The sequence below is a fragment of the Elephas maximus genome, chromosome 6 (assembly GCF_024166365.1).
Source record: "Elephas maximus indicus isolate mEleMax1 chromosome 6, mEleMax1 primary haplotype, whole genome shotgun sequence".
In the NCBI taxonomy this organism is placed as follows: Eukaryota; Metazoa; Chordata; class Mammalia; order Proboscidea; family Elephantidae; genus Elephas; species Elephas maximus.
The window spans coordinates 122,463,220-122,485,745 of record NC_064824.1 but is presented as its reverse complement, the minus strand read 5'-3'; the positions used below and the strand labels follow the sequence as shown (position 1 = coordinate 122,485,745).

At 40.7% G+C, this 22,526-nt stretch overlaps 1 protein-coding gene across 2 annotated transcripts in view; it reads left to right on the top strand.

Moving 5' to 3' along the window:
• The window catches only part of AP1S3 (adaptor related protein complex 1 subunit sigma 3), a 70,519-nt gene extending 48,232 nt beyond the window's left edge, over positions 1–22,287 (top strand). For both annotated transcript variants that reach the window (XM_049888314.1, XM_049888313.1), the window contains exons 2-5: positions 2,973–3,151; positions 5,566–5,674; positions 15,261–15,398; positions 20,133–22,287. In XM_049888314.1, coding sequence (XP_049744271.1) covers positions 2,973–3,151; positions 5,566–5,674; positions 15,261–15,398; positions 20,133–20,168 — 462 coding nt within the window. In that variant the 3' untranslated portion in view covers positions 20,169–22,287. The remainder of the gene's footprint in view (positions 1–2,972; positions 3,152–5,565; positions 5,675–15,260; positions 15,399–20,132) is intronic.
• Positions 22,288–22,526: the final 239 nt, after the last annotated feature.

Below are 22,526 nucleotides of genomic sequence, written 5' to 3'. Positions count from 1 at the left end.
AATAAGGGAAAAGTGGCTTAAATTGCAGCAGAGGAGATTTTAGGTTAGATGGGACGAAACCTAAACCTAAAATCTCCTCTGTTGCAATTTAAGCCAATTTTCCCTTGTAGGGGAAATTCCCTTTAGGGTCGCTAGGAGTCGGAATCGACTCGATGGCACTGGGTATGGGAAGAAAACATTTTCTGACAGGAAAGGCAAAGTGAACTACCAAGCAAGTGTGCGGATTTCATTTCTTTAATGAAATTCTAACTAGTCACTAGACATTGGATTGAATAGGCTTCATCCATTGGTGATCAAAAGCTAAGTCGTATCCGCAAGATCCTGAGATGTTATGATCTGATAATCGTACAATTTCTTACTTTTAGAATGTTAGCCACTTTTATGGTTATTATCTTTGGAAGCAAAAATACCTTTCTCAGTATGATTCTAAGACAATAGTTACTATGTTTCTTTATTGAATTATTTATACCTGCGCTGACAGTGAAATGAGTGTTTAAGAAAATGCTGTGTTCTAAACAGATACTTAAAATTCCTGACTGAGGGCCATTTTTTCCTAAAGCTTCTGGATGAACAAGGCTTTTAACTTGGTTTCACTTCATTGGTTGCTGTCTTAGCCCTCAAAGACAAAACAGAAACTATTCAAAAACCAAAAATTAAAACCATTGCCTTCAAGTTGATTCCCACTCATAGTGACTCTATAGGACAGGGGAGAACTGCCCCATAGGGTTTCCAAGGAATGGCTGGTGGATTCGAATTGCTGACCTTGTGGTTAGCAGCCAAGCTGTTAACCGCTGTGCCAACAGGACTCCCTAAGAAGACCTTAAATTCTGTAGGTTGGGAGTAAAGGAAGCTCTGAGACAAGAACCTGGTTCCATTTGGCCTCAGATATCGCCACCTAGTGGGTTGTTATGGTTTATGCCATGGCTTTTGAATTAAACCTCTTCAAGAAAATGAGTTATATCTAAAATGATTTTTTTTTTTTAATAATTAGGTTTGGTTTCCAGTATATGTTGTTTCTTACATGACATAATTAACCCAAACAATGAGTTAAAAAAAACTACCCTAAAACAACAAAAAAATTATGATTCTAAACCTGATCTTCGCATATATGGATTGAGAAAACTTGATCTCTCATAAAATTGACAATTTCTGAAAATCAAATTCACCTAACCTCCAAGGAACCAAAGTAAATTTCTAATAACTGTCACAAAGTCTTCCACTCATATAAAGCTTATGAAGTTTCATTGAACCTTTACTTACAAATACATATTCCGAGACTTACTTGAAAATTAAGTCAGAGTGCTTTCTCGTGTTGAAAACACATACCAGCTTGGCAGGGGTCTGGGGACCATGGTTTCAGGGGACATCTAAGTCTCCATTGGCATAATAAAATCTGTTAACAAAACATTCTGCATCCCACTTTGAAGAGTGGCGTCTGGGGTCTTAAATGCTAGCAAGCAGCCATCTAAGATGCATCAATTGGTCTCATCCCACCTGGATCAAAGGAGAATGAAGAACACCAAGGACACAAGGCGATTACGAGCCCAAGAGACAGAAAGGGCCACATGAACCAGTGACTACATCATCCTGAGACCAGAAGAACTAGATGGTGCCCGGCTACAACTGATGACTGCTCTGACAGGGAACACAACAGAGAACCCCTGAGGGAGCAGGAGAGCAGTGGGATGCAGACCCCAAATTCTCATAAGACCAGACTTAATGGTCTGACTGAGACTAGAAGGACCCTGGTGGTGATGGCCCCCAGACCTTCAGTTGGTCCGGGACAGGAACCATTCCCGAAGCCAACTCTTCAGACATGGATTGGACTGGACAATGGGTTGGAGAGGGATGCTGGTGAGGAGTGAGCTTCTTGGATCAGGTGGACACTTGAGACTATGTTGGCATCTCCTGCCTGGAGGGGAGATGAGAGAGTGGAGGGGGTTAGAAGCTGGCGAAATGGACACGAAAAGAGAGAGTAGAGGGAGAGAGCGGGCTGTCTCATTAGGGGGAGAGTAATTGGGAGTGTGTAGCAAGGTGTATATGGGTTTTTGTGTGAGAGACTGACCTGATTTGTAAACTTTCACTTAAAGCACAATAAAAATTATTAAAAAACAAAACGCATACCATTTAAATTGCTTAAAAATCTATTCTGATGCCAAAGACAATTTTAACTTGAGATGAGTGATTCTAAAACTCTGAGCCAAGTATGCCACCGCCAAAAAAAAAAAAAAAAAATTCACTGCCTTTGAATTGATTCTGACTCATGGCTACACTCTCTCCAGGATGTAGTAGAACTGCCCCATAGAGTTTCCAAGGCTGTGATCTTTACAGAAGCAGACTGCCACATCTTCCTCCCACAGAATGGCTGGTGGGTTTGAACCACCCACCTTTTGGTTAGCAGCCAATCGCTTTACCCACTGCGCCAGCAGGGCTCCGAAGTATCCCACAAGATTTATGAAAAAGCTGACGTTTGAAACTTGAGTTCTCACTCTTTGCCCTTGCTTCATCCTTTCTTTTCTTTACTTCTTTATATTATCATTATGTTTCTGTGATTGTGATATGGAACTGGTATGTAATTTTTATTTAAGTAAACCCCTCAACTGTTCTTAATGGTTTTTTTGGCTTGTGAAAAAGAAATTTTATGTTTTCTCAAAGAAGTTATACACTTTCTTGATATTTTTTATTCCTTCTAATGGCTCTGTGGTTCTTAAAAGATGTTTTAAAAAAAACAAACAACTGACGTGACTTACCTTCCCCTCACATAAGGGTACTATATTTGTGATGTACACATTTCTTTTTCCTCTGAGCGGCTAATAGTAATAACTTGTCAGATGGGCTAGTTTTCATGCTGGTATTTTTAAATCTGTTTAGGGTTATGTACCTTTGTACCTCTTGCTGCTGAAGTTGAGGGTCTGCTCAGAATGACTTGGTTGACCAGGCTCTGGTTTTGCCCCCTGCTTTGTTTGCTCTAGATGCATTTCATGTTGCTCTTCAGTCGACAAGGGAAATTACGGCTGCAGAAATGGTACACCAGCCTCCCGGACAAAGAAAGGAAAAAGATCATCCGGGAGATCATGCAGATTGTTCTCTCTCGTGGTCAGCGGACAAGCAGCTTTATTGACTGGAAGGAGCTAAAACTTGTTTATAAAAGGTGTGAGTAACTTTGTGAGAACTGAACTTCTAATTTTTGCTTTGGTTTGTTCTAATCCTGAAGATTTTAGATGGCAACACCAATCCCATCATTTCCTCACATCTTTGAAGGCAGAGGCGCAAATATCTGTACCAACAGACTAATTAGAAAAGAACTCTTATTCACTGAAAGGCCTTTGATGTGCCAGGATGGAGTCTAGGTACTTAACCTATACCTTGATAGTACACACACGCATTCGACAATTATTTTATGAGCACCTATTATATTCCTGGTGCTGTTTTAAAGGCTGGGGATTCTGCACTTCACAAGACACGATATTCCTGCTCTCGTAAGCTTCATTTACTTGTTAAATAAACAATTTTCATTAGTAACAAATGCTGTGGAAAAAAAAATGCAGGTTCACGTCATAGAGAGATGGGGAATATGTTCGATTAACAACAACAACAAAAACCAAACCCGTTGCCATCGAGTTGATTCCAACTCATAGCAACTCTGTAGGACAGAATAGATCTGCCCCATAGGATTTCCATGGAGTGGCTGGTGGATTCGAACTGCTGACCTTCTGGTTAGCAGCTGAGCTCTTTAACCACTCCGCCACCAGGGTTCCAGGTTTGATTAGGCAGCTCCTGTTATAGTTATTGTTCATATTTGCAGATGAATAAACTGAGGCCACAGAGAGTGTAAGTAATTAGTCCCAAACCCAAAACCACTGCCGTTGAGTCAATTCTGACTCATAGCGGCCCTATAGGACAGAGTAGAACTGCCCCATAGAGTTTCCAGGGAGCGCCTGTAGTGGATTTGAACTGCTGACCTCTTGGTTAGCAGCCATAGCACTTAATCACTACACCACCAGGGTCCCAGGTCACTGTAAATGAGCAGTAATTGGCAGAGCCAAGATTCATATCCAGATCTTTTCTGGCTTCAAAGCTGAATATTCTCTTTTTACTGTACATCCTCGCCATGGAGAGAGAAACCTCAACTTAGCCATGAGGGAACTGTTGCCTTGAGAGTTAAAGTCCTTTTGTCAGTGACGAGCCAGATAACTGATGCTTAAGCCAGAACCAAGAGTCCCTGTGTGGTGTAAATGGTTGACATACTCAGCTGCTAACTGAAGGGTTGGAGGTTTAAGTTCACACAGAGGATCCTTGGAAGAAAGGCCTGGCAATCTTTTTTTCATGAAAAATCAGCCATTGACAACCCTATGGAGCACAGTTCTACCCTGACACATATGGGGTCGCTGTGAGTCAGAATGGACTCCACGACAACAGTTGTTTTTAAGCCAGAACCAGGACACAGCTGACCTGACCCTGCATCTGGCATTGTACCTTAACTTCTAGAAGGAACATTCATGTTAAAAATGCTCTTACAAAGGGGGTTTATAAAACCCAATGAGGAAGAACAGAGGTGACCTCCACAGACTGATATTGAATGGAGTAAATTACCAGCAATTACCTGGGCAAAGCCCTTCTTCTGGTCCAGGTCAGAGCTTTTCACACTAGCATCCTGCAAGATGTCAGCAAAGGCTGTTTATAATTAGCCTCCCAGGGGTGGTGGCAAGGCAGAGTCCCAGGAAGTAATTGCCGACAGAAGCTTGTCCTCTCTCTCTGCCTGCTGGTTTTAAAACTTGAGGTTCATTTATAAGTTAAATAAGTGTGTAAAGAATACACTTTGGTGTTTCTCTCAACAGATATATACAGGCACTGAGTATCCCAAGAGGGAACCCCTTGGTTGGGTCCCTATCTTTATGAAACCAGTTATCTAGATGGGGGAACAGGCTTTGCAACTGACAGGAAGAAACGAGATGTTCTGATGGGGGAGGCATGGGAATGCATAGCAGGTACATCCAGTTCGAGAGGATAGAAATTTCCTGGAGGAAATGGTGCCCAAGCTAAGACCTAAGGAGAAATAGGAGTCAACCAGATGAACAGGGGACAAGAAGAGTATTTTAGGGAGAAGAAACACATGACTGAAAGCAGAGGAGGGGAGACCTGACAGGCTGGTGATAGGGGACAAGGACAAAATGATGGGGGAGTAACGTGTGGAATGAGAGGGAATGAGGCCCCCAGAGCCTTGGTCAGGGGTTTGCACTTCAGAAAGAACAATTCACAAGCAGTGGAAGGGCTTGAGCTGACCCCAGTTACTGGGCGACAGAGGACTCTGTCCCACTGGTTATGTCTCTACACTGTAAAATTTTGTTGAGACCCTTTCACCTCATTAACAGAAATAATCCAGTCACGACACTTTTTACACAATCTTACGTGTTGGGAGGATATTGGACGTGATGAATAAGTAAAATTCTTCTTGGAGGGGGTGCATCTCTGGAGAGGAGATTTTGCATGGTTGTTAGGAACAAAGCTGTCTTCAGGTTGTTTCATGTGACTTTGTATCTTACTTGATATTTTTCTCTCTTCAAGGTATGCTAGTTTATATTTTTGCTGCGCGGTAGAAAATCAGGACAATGAGCTCCTGACCCTAGAGATTGTGCACCGTTATGTGGAGTTACTGGACAAATACTTTGGAAATGTAAGTGTTGTTCTGGTCTGGTAGAAAATGTCACAGTCTCCGTCTTTGCTCGTACTCCAGTTCTGTCTTGCATCAGATTCTCTTCTCCCTCAAGTCAAAAATACAAATTGCATTTGTATCAAGGTTCACACTGCTACCTCAAATGAGAATACAAGGCTTTCCCTTGTCCTATAATTCTTAACAAACGAAAGATCCAAAGCCTTCAAGAAGCTGTCGGTATCTCTCTCTTCAGACCACAAATGCATTAGAAGTCTTATTAATTCACTGCCCAGTTCACTGAACTAGAATTTAATTGTAAAGAATTCCTTGATATTCTGTCCCTTTGTCCTCTTTGACTTTGCCATCTCTTTTCTATGTTGACTTCTTGTCCCTTCTCTGGCTTTTTTCTTTAATCTTACTTAAGAAAAAAAAAAAAGCCCAAATCCTTTTTTGTTCACATTGCTATTCAATCTTCTTTTGTTTACTGCCAAGTAACATACTATACCAGAGCCCTGTTGGCGCAGTGGTTAAGAGCTCAGGCTGTTAACCAAAAGGTTGGCAGTTCGAATCTACCAGCCACTCCTTGGAAACCCTGTGGGGCAGTTCTCCTCTGTCCTGTAGGGTTGCTATGAGTTGGAATCAACTAGAGGGCAACAGGTTTGGTTTAATATACCGTACCAGGTGCCCAATCCTCAGAACTCATTCACTCCTCAGCAGCTTACAGCTTGGGTTTCATCTTTATCGCTCCAGGAAAATCATAAAGCTACCGCTGGTGTAAGTCTTCTCCTTCTTTGTCCTCTACTGCACTCCATCATTGCTCATCATACCTCTGCCTTTAACTTTTCTTCTCTTTGTTTTTTCCGTGACACTGAGTTCTGTTGATTCTCAGCCTGTATTTCTAAAGGTCCCACCTTGGTTTCCTCCACTGGCCTCCCCTCCTCTTCCTGCTCTCTGCGTGCCCACTTCTCTTCCTACTTGCCTTGTGTGTCTACCTGACTTTGTCCCCTGGAAACCCAGTCCTGCATTGCCAGGTGACTGGTTGTCACTTTGTTGGTGACGATCTTCACTGGCTTCTCACAGTCATCTCAGCCTAAATATGACAAGAATCAAAACTCATCAACTTCTGAAAACTGTTTCTGTCTGGTTGATTGAATTTATCATGCTCTGGGTTCCCTCATTGCAAAGGCCGGCGTTTCTTTCTTTGTTCTCTCTTCTTTGCTATGAGTCTGCCTCTGTCTATTCAAACTGGACTAAAGTTCACCTCCTTCTTTCCACTCTCACTAGTATAGTTTTACCTGGGATTTCAGTTTTGCTTTTTCTCTATCAACTTTGTATCTGGCCCTTTCTGCTTCCCCTCCTGGCCTGTTATCTATAATGAATAAAATTCAAACTTCGAAACATTGGTCCCAGACCATGTCTCTGATCTTCTAGCTTTTCTTCCTTATATCCCTGACATATTCAATGCTCCAGTAGCACGGACCAGCCTTGTGTTATCCTTAACTTGTATAAGATTTGCCTGACCACCAAATTGCAAGTCCCACTAGATCATAACCTGGGTCCTGTCTGTGTTTTTTTAATCACTGTAACCACTTGGGCCAGATTGTGGTAAATGTTCCAGAAACATTTAGGAGTTCACAGTCTTCAGGAACAAATCATTGGATTTGAGAAATGTTTTCTCCCCATTTCTTTGCTCGCTGAAGATCAGGTTTTCTTTAGTATTAGGAGAATTTGCTCCCAGAAGAGTGTTCTATTTTCTGTTTAATGGAATGAGCATTTGCAGTTTGGGTTGGGATTTTGTCAGATTTATTGCAGCACGTCTTCGTCTTTTCCCAAGGATGAACGTTTGACAAGTTTCCTGAATGTCCTTCTCCCTTCATCTCTCCCTCTGTCCTCTCCCTCTGTCTCCCTCTTTCCCTTCCTTCTCCCTTCTTCTTTCTCTCCCTCCTCCTTCTTGTCCTCCTCCTCCCCGTCTCCTTTGTCTTCTTTTTGTAAATGAAGTTATAAGGCCTTAAATGTTACTTCAGGGATTTCAGGCTGTTGGTCAATATACAGCTCAAATAGGACTGCTAGACCACCTTTTCTTTCTCCTTCTGGATCACTAGGTTAATTTTAATCATCATGAGAGTTTAAGATTGTTAAAAGATGTTAAGTAGCATGCTTTCAAATTTGAAATTATTTAATTTTATGCTACCTACTATTTTAATAAGGAGCCCTGAGGGCACATTGGTTAAGCACCTGGCTTCTAACAGAAAGGTTGATGGTTCGAACCCACCAGTGGCGCCACCAGAGAAAGGACCTGGGGATCCGCTTCCATAAAGGTGACCGTCTTGGAAACCCTATGGGACAGTTCTACTCTGTCCTGTAGGGTCACCATGAGTGGAATCGACTTGATGGCACACACAAGACCAACATTATTTTAATGAATTCTGACATTTTGGCACCTTTGTTGGAAATAAACTACTGAAGTGACCTTTTGAAAAGGCCTGACGGAGTTTTCTAGAGGCCCGGGTTTTCCCTGACCTGTCTTCTCCCCCTCATTTCTGTGCTCTGCTTTCACCTGTTGTTTTTTCCTAGGTTAAACCAATGGTGGTCATGTGAATTGGGGCTGAACTTGATCTCAGCCTGACTGAATTACAACCAGAGGTTTCAGAACGTGTTGTGATTCTCAGAAGAACCTGAATCACCTTCACCAATGTTAAGCCCAGTTAAAAGTATAAGGAAAATCGGAATGAATTCCTATTTCTCTAACATTAATTTTCTATCCTATTCTGGCATACCTTTAGAAACTCTGTCTTTATCAAGAACCTAAATGTATTCACTAAAAAATTCAATGCATCTTTCATTAAACTAAGAGCAGCTAAGAGCAATTCAAGGCAATATGCCCAGTAGGTGTTCAATTCTTATTAATTAACAGCGATGAGCAAGGCCTCCCAGTACTGATTCTCATTGACATAGTCTCAGGAGTAATATATTTCTCTTTGGCTTTCTTTTCCTCTTGCGTTAATACTAAAGGTTTCCTTGACTTCCGCCTTTGTGTTATCCACGGGGAGACTTTGTACTTGACTTTTCCTGTGACACTGGAAACTATTACCCTCTTATGAGAGGTAACCCCAAATCCCTGGCTACTAATTTAAGTTATGTACTGTTTTCTTTCTTTTTCTTTTAGCAGTTTTCAATTCCAAGGAGATTTATAAGGATTAACTAGTTCATCTTTCGATCTTTAGTAAGTAGCATTAACCCCAATTTACAGAGGCTAAGAGAAAATGCCCCAGCATCTCACAGTAGATAAGGATCCTTTGAGGATTTAGATGCTTGCCACATTTTTCCATTACAGATGGTAGCACTGATGTTGACTGATGCCCTCAGGGTGTGTGGATGTTGCTGTCCCACAGAGGATTTGACCTTGATGTAGGGAGTTTTCTTGTTCTAAGAAGGGCACTGTGAGTCCTGGAGCCTGGTGTCAGCTCACTCATCGACCAGGTCTATGATTTATCTCATTTTACAGGTGAGAAAAATGAGACTCAAACACCAAAAAAAAAAGCCAACCCAAATTCACTGCTCTCCATCGAGTTGATTCTAACTCATAGAGACCCTATAGGACAGAGTAGAACTGCCCTATAGGGTTTCCAAGGCTATAATTTTTATGAAGCAGACTGCCACATCTTTCTCCCCGGAGTGGCTGGTGGGATCGAACCGCCAACCTTTTGGTTCACAGCCAAGCTCTTTAACTACTGTGCCACGAGGGGTCCTTTGAGAGCCTAATAGAAAAGGTTAGTAGAGATATTTATGTTGCTGACCGCATGGGGCTGCCATGAAGATCAAATTGACAGTGTAAATAACAAGACTTTATAAACCGTCAGTTCCTATGTAGCTGTATTATAATGTATAGCTTTGTTATAGTGATTTCTATTATTTAGTGTTGTAGTGTTTGTATAATTTCTTATTCTTTGCTGTATGTAGCTTGAAACTTTTTGTATTTACTTTGGAACAGAATTCAGTAAGGGCAGGTGGTAGTTAGACTCTTTTGAAATTACTAAGGTCCCTGGGCAGCACAAATGGTTTGCGCTCAACTGCTCACCTAAAGGTTGGCAGTTCAAACCCACCCGGGGTACTGTGGAAGAAAGGCCCGGCAGTGTGCTTCTATAAAGATTACAGCCAAGAATACCCTAGGGAGCTCATTTCTACTCTGTATCACATGGGGTTTCCATGAATTGGAATCAACTCGATGGTGGCAAGTTTTTTTTTGTTTGTTTTGAAGTTATTGAAATGCCGGGAATAATCTCATCACACGTGTGTTCTATAAAAGAAGACCCTCAAGCCAAATGATATAGTAAAGCACAAGACTAGAAAATCAAAGATGAAGTTAAATTAACACTCTGTCTGTTTTCTTTGAGCTTTAATTCAGAATATAGAAACAAGAAAATGAGAAAAATGTAAATAAAGAAGCTCATGCATTTATGAATTAACAGGGTGAGTGGGTGAGTGAGGAGGAAGCCATGTGTATTTGCCTAATTAGATGGATTGGAGTCAGCCAGCATGAAGGGCTCATTTCCGGTGTTACTGAGAAAGATTTCTTAAGGTGGAATTTACTAGTCTTTGGGTAATTAGGCAGTAGCTGATGAAACCTGGCTTCCTGTAAGGTTGTCTTGAAATATTTTCCCTTCTTACCGTCAGATACAAAACCTTCTCAGGGTTAGAACCAGCGGAGCTACCGTATCTGAAATAGTTTCTCGCTTATAGCGTTCTATGTAACGCCAGTGGTACTTGTGCCTCCGTTTTCCTCATGATCTACAGATACTAGTCATATACCCTCGTTGCTGTTGTGTGTGTATGTGTGTGTGTATATCTGCTTTTGGGTACCACCTTCCACCACTGGTTGCCATTCGGTCCATTCTGACTCATGGCGACCCCCTGTGTGTCAGACTAGAACTGCACTCCATAAAATTTTCAGTGGCTGATTTTTTTCAAAGTAGAGAGCCAGGCCTTTTCTTCTGAGGTGCCTCTGGGTGGATGGACTCCAATCTCCAACCTTTCATTTAGCAGCTGAGTGCATTAACTGTGCCACGCAGGGACTTTAGCACTTGCAACTAAAAAAAAATAGGTGCAGTAAATTCTGCTGGAGGGCCCTACAAGCCTGGGGATGAATTGCTGCCCTGAGAGTGGGGCAGGAGAAATTTCTAGAGAACTTGCATTAGTCTCTGTTAGGTTCATTTTGTAGGATTCTGATCGCCGGTTTCTCCTAATGAGGCTCCTGTCTGCCTTAGACTGCCGGTCTGCGCCTGTCCTGAACTCTGAGATGCCTCAGCTCTCACCTTGCTGCTATAACTCCTGACTCGGAGTCTCTTCTGACCTCTGGTAACTGCTTACTTCTCATACCTTCTTTCCTGTGCATGGATGTCTGATCTACTGTGCTTTCTTTTTGTTTATGTTGTTTAAAATTGCAAAACGATGCATATGTGTAACATATCCTTCTAGCATACACATTTAAAAAAAGCAAATGGGATTGTGTTATGCATGTTATTCTGCAGCTTTCTTTTTTCCCTTTGAAATTTATCTTGGAGCTCTTTTTCATGTTTTTCCATGTAAGTCTCCCTCATTCTTTCCAACTTCTGTATAGAATTTCCATACCATAGTAGAGTATGCCACGTATAAACCAGTTCCCTATTGATAGACTTTGAATAGTGTCCTAATTTTTATGATAAATTATGCTGTAGTAATCTTTGTTGTTGATATATATCTTTGCACACTAGTGCGAGTATAGCATGGGCATAAATTACTTGTAGAATTCTTAGGTCAAAGGATTTACACATTTAAAATTGATAGATTAAAAAAAAAAGATACCACAATTTGGCCCTCCACAACAGCCTGTAAAAATTTACAGATTCCTCCAGCAGTGAGTATGAGTACCTGTTTGTCCATGCTGACACCAGCAGTAGATATTGTATCTTCTGTTTTCAGATGAACATGGTTTTAATTTGCATTTCCCTGATTTCTAGTGAGGCTGCACATCTTATTAGATGTTTGTTGGCCTTTTCTATTTCTTGCCTTGTCTATCAATTGCTTCTTTATAGCCTTTATTTATTTATTTTTATTATGTTGTTTACCTTAGGAATTTTCAAGAATTGTTTTTGTATTGTGGATGCTCTCTCCTTTCCCCGCCTGTTATTGATATATTGCAAATGTTTACCTCTGTTTCTGTAATTTTAACCTTGTTTATGGTACTTGGCCCACATTCTGATCTGATCATTCCAGATTTTTGTCTTGGGACCTCTTTTCCACTGTCCTTCGAATTCCTGAAATGAGAATATTCTGGAAGTAAATGAAAGGGCTCATAAGCTGAGAACATGTGATTTTATGATGACATACTCTCCCTGGTGGCTGTTCTTAAAGGAAGCCTTAAGAGTCTAAGGAACCCTTGAACTATATAGTGTTGTGTCTCAGTGAATAGACACATGTTAAAAAACTTGGTCATACATGTATCTGTGCATGTATATACATATTATGTTTATACGTATGTACGTGCATATATACAGTAAAATCTGCTAAAGCCGGAGCCTGGATAACACAGAAACCTGTCAGAGAAGGAAAACTTAAATATTTTCCACTAATAGAGAACAATAGAAAAGTGGTAAGACTGTACCCTGTCAAAGACGTAAAGCTTGCAAGACCCAGAAAAACAAGGCAGCCCCGTCAAGTTCCGGCTTTCACAGGTTTCACTGTGTGTGTGTGTGTGTGTGTGTGTGTGTGTGTACACACATACATATACGTACACATATATAGAGAGAGAGAGTGCCCAGAGAGAGGTTGAGAGAGAGTAGAGAGTGAGAGAGAAAGCGAAAGTGGGAAAGGAGAGAGAGCTATCGGTGTGTACACACACATGTTGTTAGTTTGATGCTGTTTTCCAGGGAATGAAGAGACTGTAACTTTTGCCTGTGTGTCAGATGAAGTTTTCCGAGCTGGCCATTTATTATAGTGGTGTTTTGTTAACTTGTTCATGCTTCTAGATTCAATTGGATCTGTCAGCATAAACTATTTTCCTTTTGGAGTCTGCAGGGTTGTTGACTGAAATCCTAAACATACGGAGCAATTTTCTAAAATACTGATACCCACTGTAGGTAGAGTCATAGCATTTAATGAATCAGAAAATTGTTTTTAGCTAGGAAGCCACTAATCTCCAGTATAATAGAAACAGGCCTACATGGTGATGGACTCATTCATTTCTCCTACAAGCATTTGTTGTGCCCTACTATGTTCCAGATATGAGAGATATAAAGTTGACTAAGACAAGGACTCTGCCCTGTCTTAGTGCCTGTCTTAGCATGCTAAGACAGTTAAGCACTCAGCTGCTAACTGAAAGGTCGGTGGCTTTCCAACCTACCAGCAGGTCCGCTGGAGAAAAGACCAGGTGATCTGCTCCCGTAAAGATTACAGCCCAGGAAACCCTATGAGGCAGTTCTGCTGTGTCCTATAGGGTTGCTGTGAGCTGGAATCAATTTGAAGGCAAACAATGATGAGAGGGGGAGTGGTTAATAAGTGAGCATATACTAGAGTGCACACGAGACGTGAGAACACAGAGAAAGTGATGCTAAACCGAATGGAGGAAAAGAGGATTTGGGGAATCACCGTGCAGTTGACCTTTGAATTTGGCCTTGAAAAATGAGCTGGATTTTGCCAGCGGGAGAATAAAGGAAAGGACATTTGGGATAACACCCCAGTAATTGCTGGCATGTGCGAAGGGCCAAGGCATGAAAGACTACGGTGAGTTTGTAGAATGTGTGGCTGTTGTATGGGGTGTGTGTTGACACTGGAAGCCAGAGAGCAGAGTGAGTGGGCTGGGTTGTAAAGATTCCTGTGTGCCAGGCTGAGGAATTCAAACTTTATCCCGGACATAGGCCTTAGAGGCCTTGCACAAGAGAGAGAATCACCATTTTGGTAAAGTGTTAGTGGTTGGTGGCCTTGAGTAGACACAGACCCCAATGGCCCAAGTCAGAGATGTTGCCGGCCTGAGAAGCGGCAGTGAAAACATGGAGAGAGGAAGGTTAGGGATTCATTTAGAAAACAGAATCAGTAGGAATTGCTGAGCAAATTGAGAGGGATGAGACCGATGGGGGGAGAGGAGTGAGGGAGAAAGGAAAATACATAGAACTCTAGAAGGAATCAGATTGAGCCATCAGATAGAGGTTGAAGCTCTTAACCAAAATAAGAACTAAGGATGAAGAATAAGCTTGACTTCAATTTGGGACAAGGTGACTTGAATGGAGGAATGACCAGGTCATGGTGCCCAGTTAATAAGTGAAAATATGAAGCTAGAGCTCCAAGAAAAGGTCAGGGCTAGATATCTACATATTTTAAGCCAACTGTATGCTAGAGACAGCTGTAGAGAGAAAGTGAGATTGACGAGGAGAATATATGTATTGAAAAGAGGAGCGGACCTCTTGAGCAGCACCAATAATTAAGAAGATGGGTCCCTAGAATGTAAATAATACAAAGCAGAGTAGTTTGCTTGTTGATTGATATGTCCCAAGCAGTCTGTGAATACTTCTTAAATGAGTTCAGGGTATGGGAGATGTCATCAATGGGATCAGAGAAGGAATTATCAGAGACAGAGGAGGAGAACTGGCATTAAACAGTGTGGCCAGTCAAGGAGATATTTTTAAGAGAGAGAGCTTGATAAAGGATGTCAGGTGCTGCTGAGAGGTAAACTTGAGGGAGGACTGAAAACTCAATTACCAGGGCATCAACCTTTAAGACAGCTTTTCAGCTGGATGAGGAGGGTATGGAAGGGGGAAACGAGTTTTCAGGGAAGTGAGGAATGCGTGGAAAGGAAGACAGCAAGGATAGTACCTGAGTGGCCATCTGGTTGAAGAATTGGAAATGAGCCTTGTTTGGATTATAGAGAGGGATCTTGCTACTTGCTACGCTTAAAACAACAACATCTGTCAGGCTTTTCTTTGATCCATGACAGTGGTTCTCAAAGTGTGGTTGTCAGACTACCAACTTCAGTATCACCTGGGAATCTGTTAGAAATGCCAGCTCTCAGGTTTTCCCCAGACCTTCCCAATCAGAAACTCTGTGGGTGGTAAGGTGCATTCTGGGTGATTGTGATATGTGCTACAATTTGAGAACCATTGGTTTAAGATAGAATTTTGAGAAAAATCAGCACAATGGAGCTAGTTTACATCTGATGAATGAGCTTCTGAGAGAATTCCCAAACTAGGAGCCAACATTTACAGGAGAAACCTCTCAGAGAAGAAAGGAAGCTCTTGGCCCTTGTGCCTGAAATGGACCCGAGGCCTGGCTTTCGTTTGCGCTGAAAGCAATAGGAGCTGAGCCGCCTTGCTTCTCTCCTGCTCTGAGCCTCTAATTTCTTTTTGCAGCATAAAACAATATTATCTGAGGACATAATTCTGCTTTAATAGAAGGTGGTTTCACTTTTATTTAAGGCTTGGAATTCCCTGGCTTGCTTTTTCTGTCTTACAATTTCTTCTTATATTTTTATCTGTGATTTGCTACCAGGATGCAGTTGTTGAAAGAGCTTGAGACTTTGTCAGGTGTTTCCCTTGATACTACTGCAAGTTTATCAAAACATTTGTTTTTGTCCTACCAGGTCTGTGAGCTAGATATTATCTTTAATTTTGAAAAGGCATATTTTATCCTGGATGAGTTTATCATAGGCGGAGAAGTTCAGGAAACATCCAAGAAATCTGCTGTGACAGCCATTGAAGACTCCGATATGTTGCAAGAGGTTAGTACAAAGTTTAGCATCTCACGGGTGGGAGAGGGAGATGATGATGGTGGTGGTGATGATAACGCAGTGAGGTCTGTGAGAGCCAGAACTCGGCAGGACTACCTGGTTTTTCTGGGTCTCCTAAGTTTTCTGCCTTTGATGGTGTGCAGTCTTACTGCTTTTCTGTCTCTCATTTTAAGGGAAAATAAAATAGCTCCCCTTCTCGGACAGGTTTCCACCTTTCACAGGTTCTAGCTTTCACAGGTTTTACTGTATCAGCCAACATTATTGAGTACTTAAACCCCCTGGATGGTGCAAGCAGTTAACACCCTCGGCTACTAACTGAAAGGTTGGAAGTTCAAGTCCATTCAGCGGTGCCTTGGAAGAAAGGCCTGATGATCTATTCTGGAAAAAATCAGCTACTGAAAACCCTGTGGAGCACAGTCCTGCTCTGACACACATAGCGTCAGCGTCAGTTGTAATTGACTAGACAGCAACCGGTGTCGCGTACTTACTGTATTTTTACTCAAACGACGCGCACCTTCTGTGTTTGCCAACTGCTCCCTCCCCTGCAACGTATTTTCATAAGCGCTGCTATGCCATTTTTTTGTTTTTACATGTTGCTGTAAAAAAATTTAACGTTAGTACGCTTATAAAAATAGCTTGCAGGGCGAGTGCATGGTTGGCAAACAGACGTAGAAGGTGCACATTATTTGTGTAAGAATATGGTACTCTGTCTCAGGCACAGTTCTAAACAAAGTATTGACTTACTTAATTCTAGTGACAGCTCCTAAGAGGTTGACAGTATCATTACCCTTGTTTTACAGATGAGCAAACCAAGTCACAGAGAGGTTAAATGACCTGCCCAATGTCACAAAGCTAGTAAGTGTGTTACAGGGATTTGAACCTAGGCAACCGGATTCCAGAATCTTTGCTCTTCGTTTTTGGTTGAGCTTGTTAGTCAGGACACCTCACTGTAAAAGAAGATATCAAAAGCTTGGGGCTGTTACTTTCAAGAATAATTTTATGAGATGTATAAAAAGACTTTCATTAAAGGACCTGTGCTTCCCTGACAAAGAAGAATAACAGCACTTTGTTATTTCATTGGCTGGGGATGTTAGAGCTTTATTATTGAAGATAGCATTCATCATTTTAATTAAAATTTCTTTCGCTTCCTGGGGAGGCTGTATGCATTCTCCTGTTTGCGTAAATAAATTGGGAACACTGTGGCTATCTTGCCAAGGTATGAATGGGCCCTGAAGCATTGGTTTGGACCTGTTCTTGACTTCCCATGATTCCGATATGGAATACAATGGGACTTTCTTTTAAAGCAGCCAGATTTGCACCAGACCTAATAAAAGAACTTAAGGGCTCCTTAGAGTGGATAGAAGCAAGTAATATAATTGCCTAAAGAAAAAAAATTACTATATTCTTTCATTTCTGTCTTCTGTACTTAAACACGTATTTATAGCTGCTAAAGGTTAAGGGAGGCCTTTATGACGTTGGTTTCATTTGCAGAACAACTTTAAACCTTGAGGTATCTCCCGGGACTCTGCCCTTATCCCTTCCTAATAAAAGTTTCTTAAAATAAAGACTCTGTCATTTAGTAGGAAGAAACACAGTGTCAAATCTCCAGATGCTCAAAGATGATATGAACGTACATGGGCTCCAAAAACCTGCTGCCACTGAGTCAGTTCTGACTCATAGCAACCCTATAGGACTGGGCAGAACTGCCCCATAGAGTTTGCCAGGAGCGCCTGGTGGATTCGAACTGCTGACCTGTTGGTGATCAGCTGTAATGCTTAACCACTACACCACCAGGTTTTCTTTACATGGGCTAAAAAAAAAAAAAAAAGATGTTAATATGGAAAGAAAGGAACGCTTTAACAAGTTGGAGCTGACTTTAGGAGGTACATTGTTTTGTTTGGAGCTGTCTTTAGGAGGTGCGTTGTTTTGGGGGTAATAACTAAGATAGGTGGATAATGGTATAAAGTTATTGTTAGAAGGAAGAATAAACTTGAAAAGGAGAAGAGTGTGATCATTAACTACAGAGGTTGCAATTCCTGGGATCACCAGTGGGGGCAGCAAACAGAACTTTTGACCACAAAGTAAGAAAGCACCTTAAGAAGGGAGGGCCAAGCAAAAGGATACCTCCTGTGTATACGTATGGATGCTTGTGAAGCTGCGAGGTGTACCCCAACACTGTCATCCTTAAAAGCATAGACTGTGTCAACAGCTAAACCAAACCATAATGTAGTAAAAAGTCATAGCATATTCAGTTCCGAATGCAGAGGGAACAGCACTGGTAGAGGTATCACAGAAGGTGTCCTAGGATACAGACTAGTCTTGGGAAAGGCAAGGACAGATCTCTTCAGACTGTGCCAGCCCCCAAAGTCTGTTCCAGCCTTTAAAATAGTAAGCTCATTACTGGTATGTGTAACTGCTCATTACTGGTATGTGCACTGCAGTTACAGTCCAGCTTGGGAAGGGCAGCCAGTGTAGTGTTCAGCAGACTGAATCATCAGTGGTCTGAGGCAGTGGAAGTAACTAGGGGTCAATGAACCGTGAAGCCAGTAAAGTATTACCTTCAAGGCCTTTTACTGGCCCAGGTCCCTTCTAAGACTGCAGGGAGGACCTAGCAGTGGCCTCACGTGGTCATGCATTTTTGTAAAATTTGCACAAGCAAGGTATTTTAACTGCACAGAACACATAGCCATAATGTGTAAATGAAATATTATAGAAGTGTGCCAGATACTTAATTAAAATAATATGCTATTGTTTTGAAGTTTATTGTATGTGTGATATTGGCCATCTTTTTAAAATTTGTAACCTGTGGTGATTTATTTTCTCATTCTAAATAAAGTTTATGCCTAATTTCCATTTGTAACTTTGTATTCTTTTAAAAATGCTACTAACTCCAGGCTCCATAAACCTGGATGGGCCAATATGCTACCTTTGCTGAATTAAAAGCCACGGGCAGCATCTGCAGGTGGAGTTGCAGGGCAGAGATCTTAGGGTGTGGGCCTCCCTTGGCCAGTGCTCGTCAAGGAGACCTAAGGGCTTGATAAGAAAGTTATGGGTGACTAAGCACAAGTATTTTCAGGAGAGGAGCACAGGAATTCTAAAGAGAGTTGGTGAAAAACCATGAGAAAACCCAGTATCTAACCTGAGTTAGATAATGCATGGAAGAGCCAAACAATGAAAAAGGAAGACAGAAGAATTGATGTACTTGAACTGTGGTGTTGGCGAAGAATATTGAATATACCATGGACTGCCAAGAGAACAGACAAACGAGTCTGAGAGGAAATACAACTGGAATGCTCCTTAGATGCTAAGATGGCGAGACTTTGGCTCCCTTACTTTGAACACGTCATCAGGAAAGACCAATTGCTAGACAAGGACATCATACTTGGTAAGGTATAAAAAAAAAAGGTATATGGTCAGCAAAAATGAGGGAAACCTCAATGAGATAGATTGGCACAATAGCCACAAGAATGGGCTCAGTCATGCCAATGATTGAAAAGATGACACAGGACCGGGCAACCTTTTGTTCTGTTATGTATAAGATTGCCATGAGTCAGAGACAATTTAATGACAGTGAATCCCAGTATCACTTGAACAGTCTTGGTTGGCCAGTGGCTTTGGTCTGTTTGGTCCATATGGCCTATGTGGCTGGTCAGTGTCTTTCCTGGCAGGTACAAGTGAATCATTGACCCTGGGGTTTAAGCTTAAGAACAAGTTGAGCATTGCTGAATGTGCTGACTGTGACTGACAGGGCAGAGGCAGGGGTATTACCAAAATACTTTTTGCCCCCTTGGGCACCCTTTTTTATTCAACTCAAGGACCAAGGTGTTATACGGAATATATGTGTTTATAAAAGCAGAGAGTGCAAGAAAAAGTCCTTCCATCTTGTGTGGTGTGATTTGCGTGGGTAGGGGTTCCACAACATTGTTGTCACTTTTAACTTTGCATGTAACTGTGAGTTTGTTCAAATATTAAAACAAACAAACAAAAAATGCGGGAAAAAATTATGGCCTATGGCCTGTTAGCAAGCTTGGTATCATCCTCTGATGAGGAGGAAAATAAAACGTAGTTTGTACACTTTGTAAGAAATCTTTCTCAGAACATATGACTGGAAATTCTCAATTATGGTTTGTTTATCCTTTAGATCTTGGCAATAAGTGTAATAAAATGTTGCACAGTGTATGTAACATTGCATGTGTTGTAGACATACAGTTCACACTTCCCTAATGCATGGTCCTGAATGTGGTCCTCATGAGCATTTTAGCAGACACATGTATTTTAAGTCAATGGTGCTCTCTTGGCAGTTGTTACTTTACCCGTTAACCTTTGCCATCAAGTCAGTTCCGAGTCATAGCGACCCTGTAGGACAGAGTAAAACTGCCTCATAGAGCTTCCAGTGAGCGCCTGGTGGATTCGAACTGCCACCCTTTGGTTAGCAGCTGCAGCACTTAACCACTATCCCACCAGGGTTTCCTGTTAACTTTAGCATCCCTCTAATCATTCATTCATTTAATGATCAAACTCAGCTTTTTCTCGGTTGAAAGTTATTAGTTCCAGCCATTTATATGTATGTGTACATAAATTATACCCACCCTAGAACGCAAAGATTATGTTCATAAGTATTTTTGAAGACCTCTTTTCTATAATGGCAAAAAAAAGAAAAAAATTTCAACCTGCTAACAGATGTGCTTTAAGGCAAAACTGTTCTGATGTATTGTTCTCTTTCAGACAATGGAAGAATACAGGAGCAAGCCTACGTTTTAACTGCATCTACTTGAAGGCTCAGAGTACTACCCGTTGTGAACCTGTAAATAAACGTCTTGCATGGAACTAATCTGACAGCGCCTCTGGCACCCTGCCAAAAATAACTTAAAGGGATTGTTTGTTAACTAGCAAAATTGAAGTTGTTTAACATATTTATAATTATTACATGTCTGTATTATACTGTATATGAACACTTAGTGTAGCTCTAGATATTGAAATAACTGCCACAAAGCTCAATAGACTGAATATTTGTTTGCAGTGATTTTAACTCCATGTAATATTTTTAAGCTAATTTTGATAAATTAGTTGCAGTGTATTTTTGTTAGCTTTGATCTTCTCCTGACAGGTTGAAACCTATGCTGTAATGATCCATGATTTTGAATGTAAAGTATATTTTGCATCAATAATACCTTTGACGCCCACTTTTTTAATTTTATGGATAATTCAAAATTATCTTAATAGTTCACCATTCTTACATGATGCTAGATATTTTTAATGCACTGAGTGGTACTGTAATTTTAGTCCAGATACAGAGTATCTGGTTTTGATATTATGAATTCATTTATTTTTTTTAAGGATTGATTGATGGAAAATAACCAAAGATAGTATGGGATTTAATACGTGCTTTTGCTGCCTTAGAAGCCGCTATCTCGGCTGAGGTTGTTAATTTACCTTTTAATTGAATAAAGGGACATTCCAATCAGGTGGTGTTTTCCACACACCTATATATTTGTTAAAGTTTCAAGAGATCTGGAGATAGTGCCTATGACTTTTCTTATTATAAAAATAGTAGAATAAGGAGTAGTAACAATAACGATTATCATTATTGCTAGTACTACTTAAAAAATCTCATATTCCATGTCCTCTTAGTTGCTTGACAGATTTTGCTTCAGATGTTTTAATGTATGTCTGACATATTTGAAGGCTTATTGTTCATTAGGCTTACTTAGAACGTTTAATATTAATGCAGCCTGTCTGGTAGATCCCCTCCCTACCTTTTTCTTTCCCTGACCCCCAAAGAAAATATTTGCTGCTGACCATTATTACTGTGAATATGTTGCACCCATGCCTCCTGGAATGAGAGTTGTCCATACCAGCTAGTAATGGGATCAGACCTACATGTGGAAATAGCTCACAGTAGTCTGTCTTGGTGTCCTCTTTTTTTGTTCTTGTGCATTTTCAACGTTAGTCTTGAAGTTTTGATATTATTCGTATTTGAGTAGTTAGGAACCCTCTTGCGCTTTTCCTAAGGGAAGTGTGCTTGCTATTGGATTACATAGGAGACCCTATATGGGAGACCTTTAGAGAACATGATGGGAAAATGTCCTCATTGTTTCTATTGGCAGACATAACCCATAACAAAAAGCGTGTTGCCATTGAATCAATTCCAACTCATAGTGCCTCTATAGGATGGAGTAGAGCTGCCCTATAGGGCTTCCAAGGTGTGGCTAGTGGATTCGAACTGCCAGCCTTTTGATTAGCTGCTGAGCTCTTAACCACATATTCAGGGAAAATTGACAGAACTAGAGCAGAGGGGAAATTGATCAATTCCTCAATATGACCGTTATTACAAGGAAATAATTCATTAGCATGTAAAGTAATTGTTAGGCTTTTAGCATCTAATATCTTCTGAAATTGATATAATTATGACATCAGATTGAAGTTTAACTATCATTTTTGATTACTTTGTTTACTTTAGGTCTTCAGTTTTGTGGTTTAACTTTTTTAATATGGTGGAACTCTATTTTAAGGAAACAACTTTGTAAGGATAGACTTCATGTAAATCCATCAGAGTTTTTCTGGTTCTTCTGGAGTTTGCCACCATTTTTGGGTGAAGGTATTTATTGAACCTTATTCAAATGTACTACACATATTCTGGATAAATAATTCCATGTTAGACACTGTCTGTATGTACATAGGCTTCTCAGACTTCATGTCATGCCACACATAGAAAATGAGCATTACTGTATCACACAATGGGGTAAATTAAGGGGCTTTGTGGACATTTTACGTGGACATTGGTGAAAATAGTCATTATGTTTTGTTTGTATTAATTGCAATAAAACTACCAAGTGATAGGAAAAATATTCAATTTATATAAAACTTTGAAATAAAATATTTTTTAAATTTTTCAATCAGGCATTTAAGTGTGCTTTCATGAATATCGGGTTTTATGCTTGTAATTGCTACCCACAATTCCTGGTGAAGTCTTTTAATGTGATCTTTTTGCTTTCTTGGTACTTACCATCAAGGAGAAACTTCACAAGTAGATGAATGGGATAAGAGTATGTATTACCTTTTCCTCTTACTGACTTCTTTCTCACAATTTGGTAATATGATTTCTTAACGTTTGTAGTT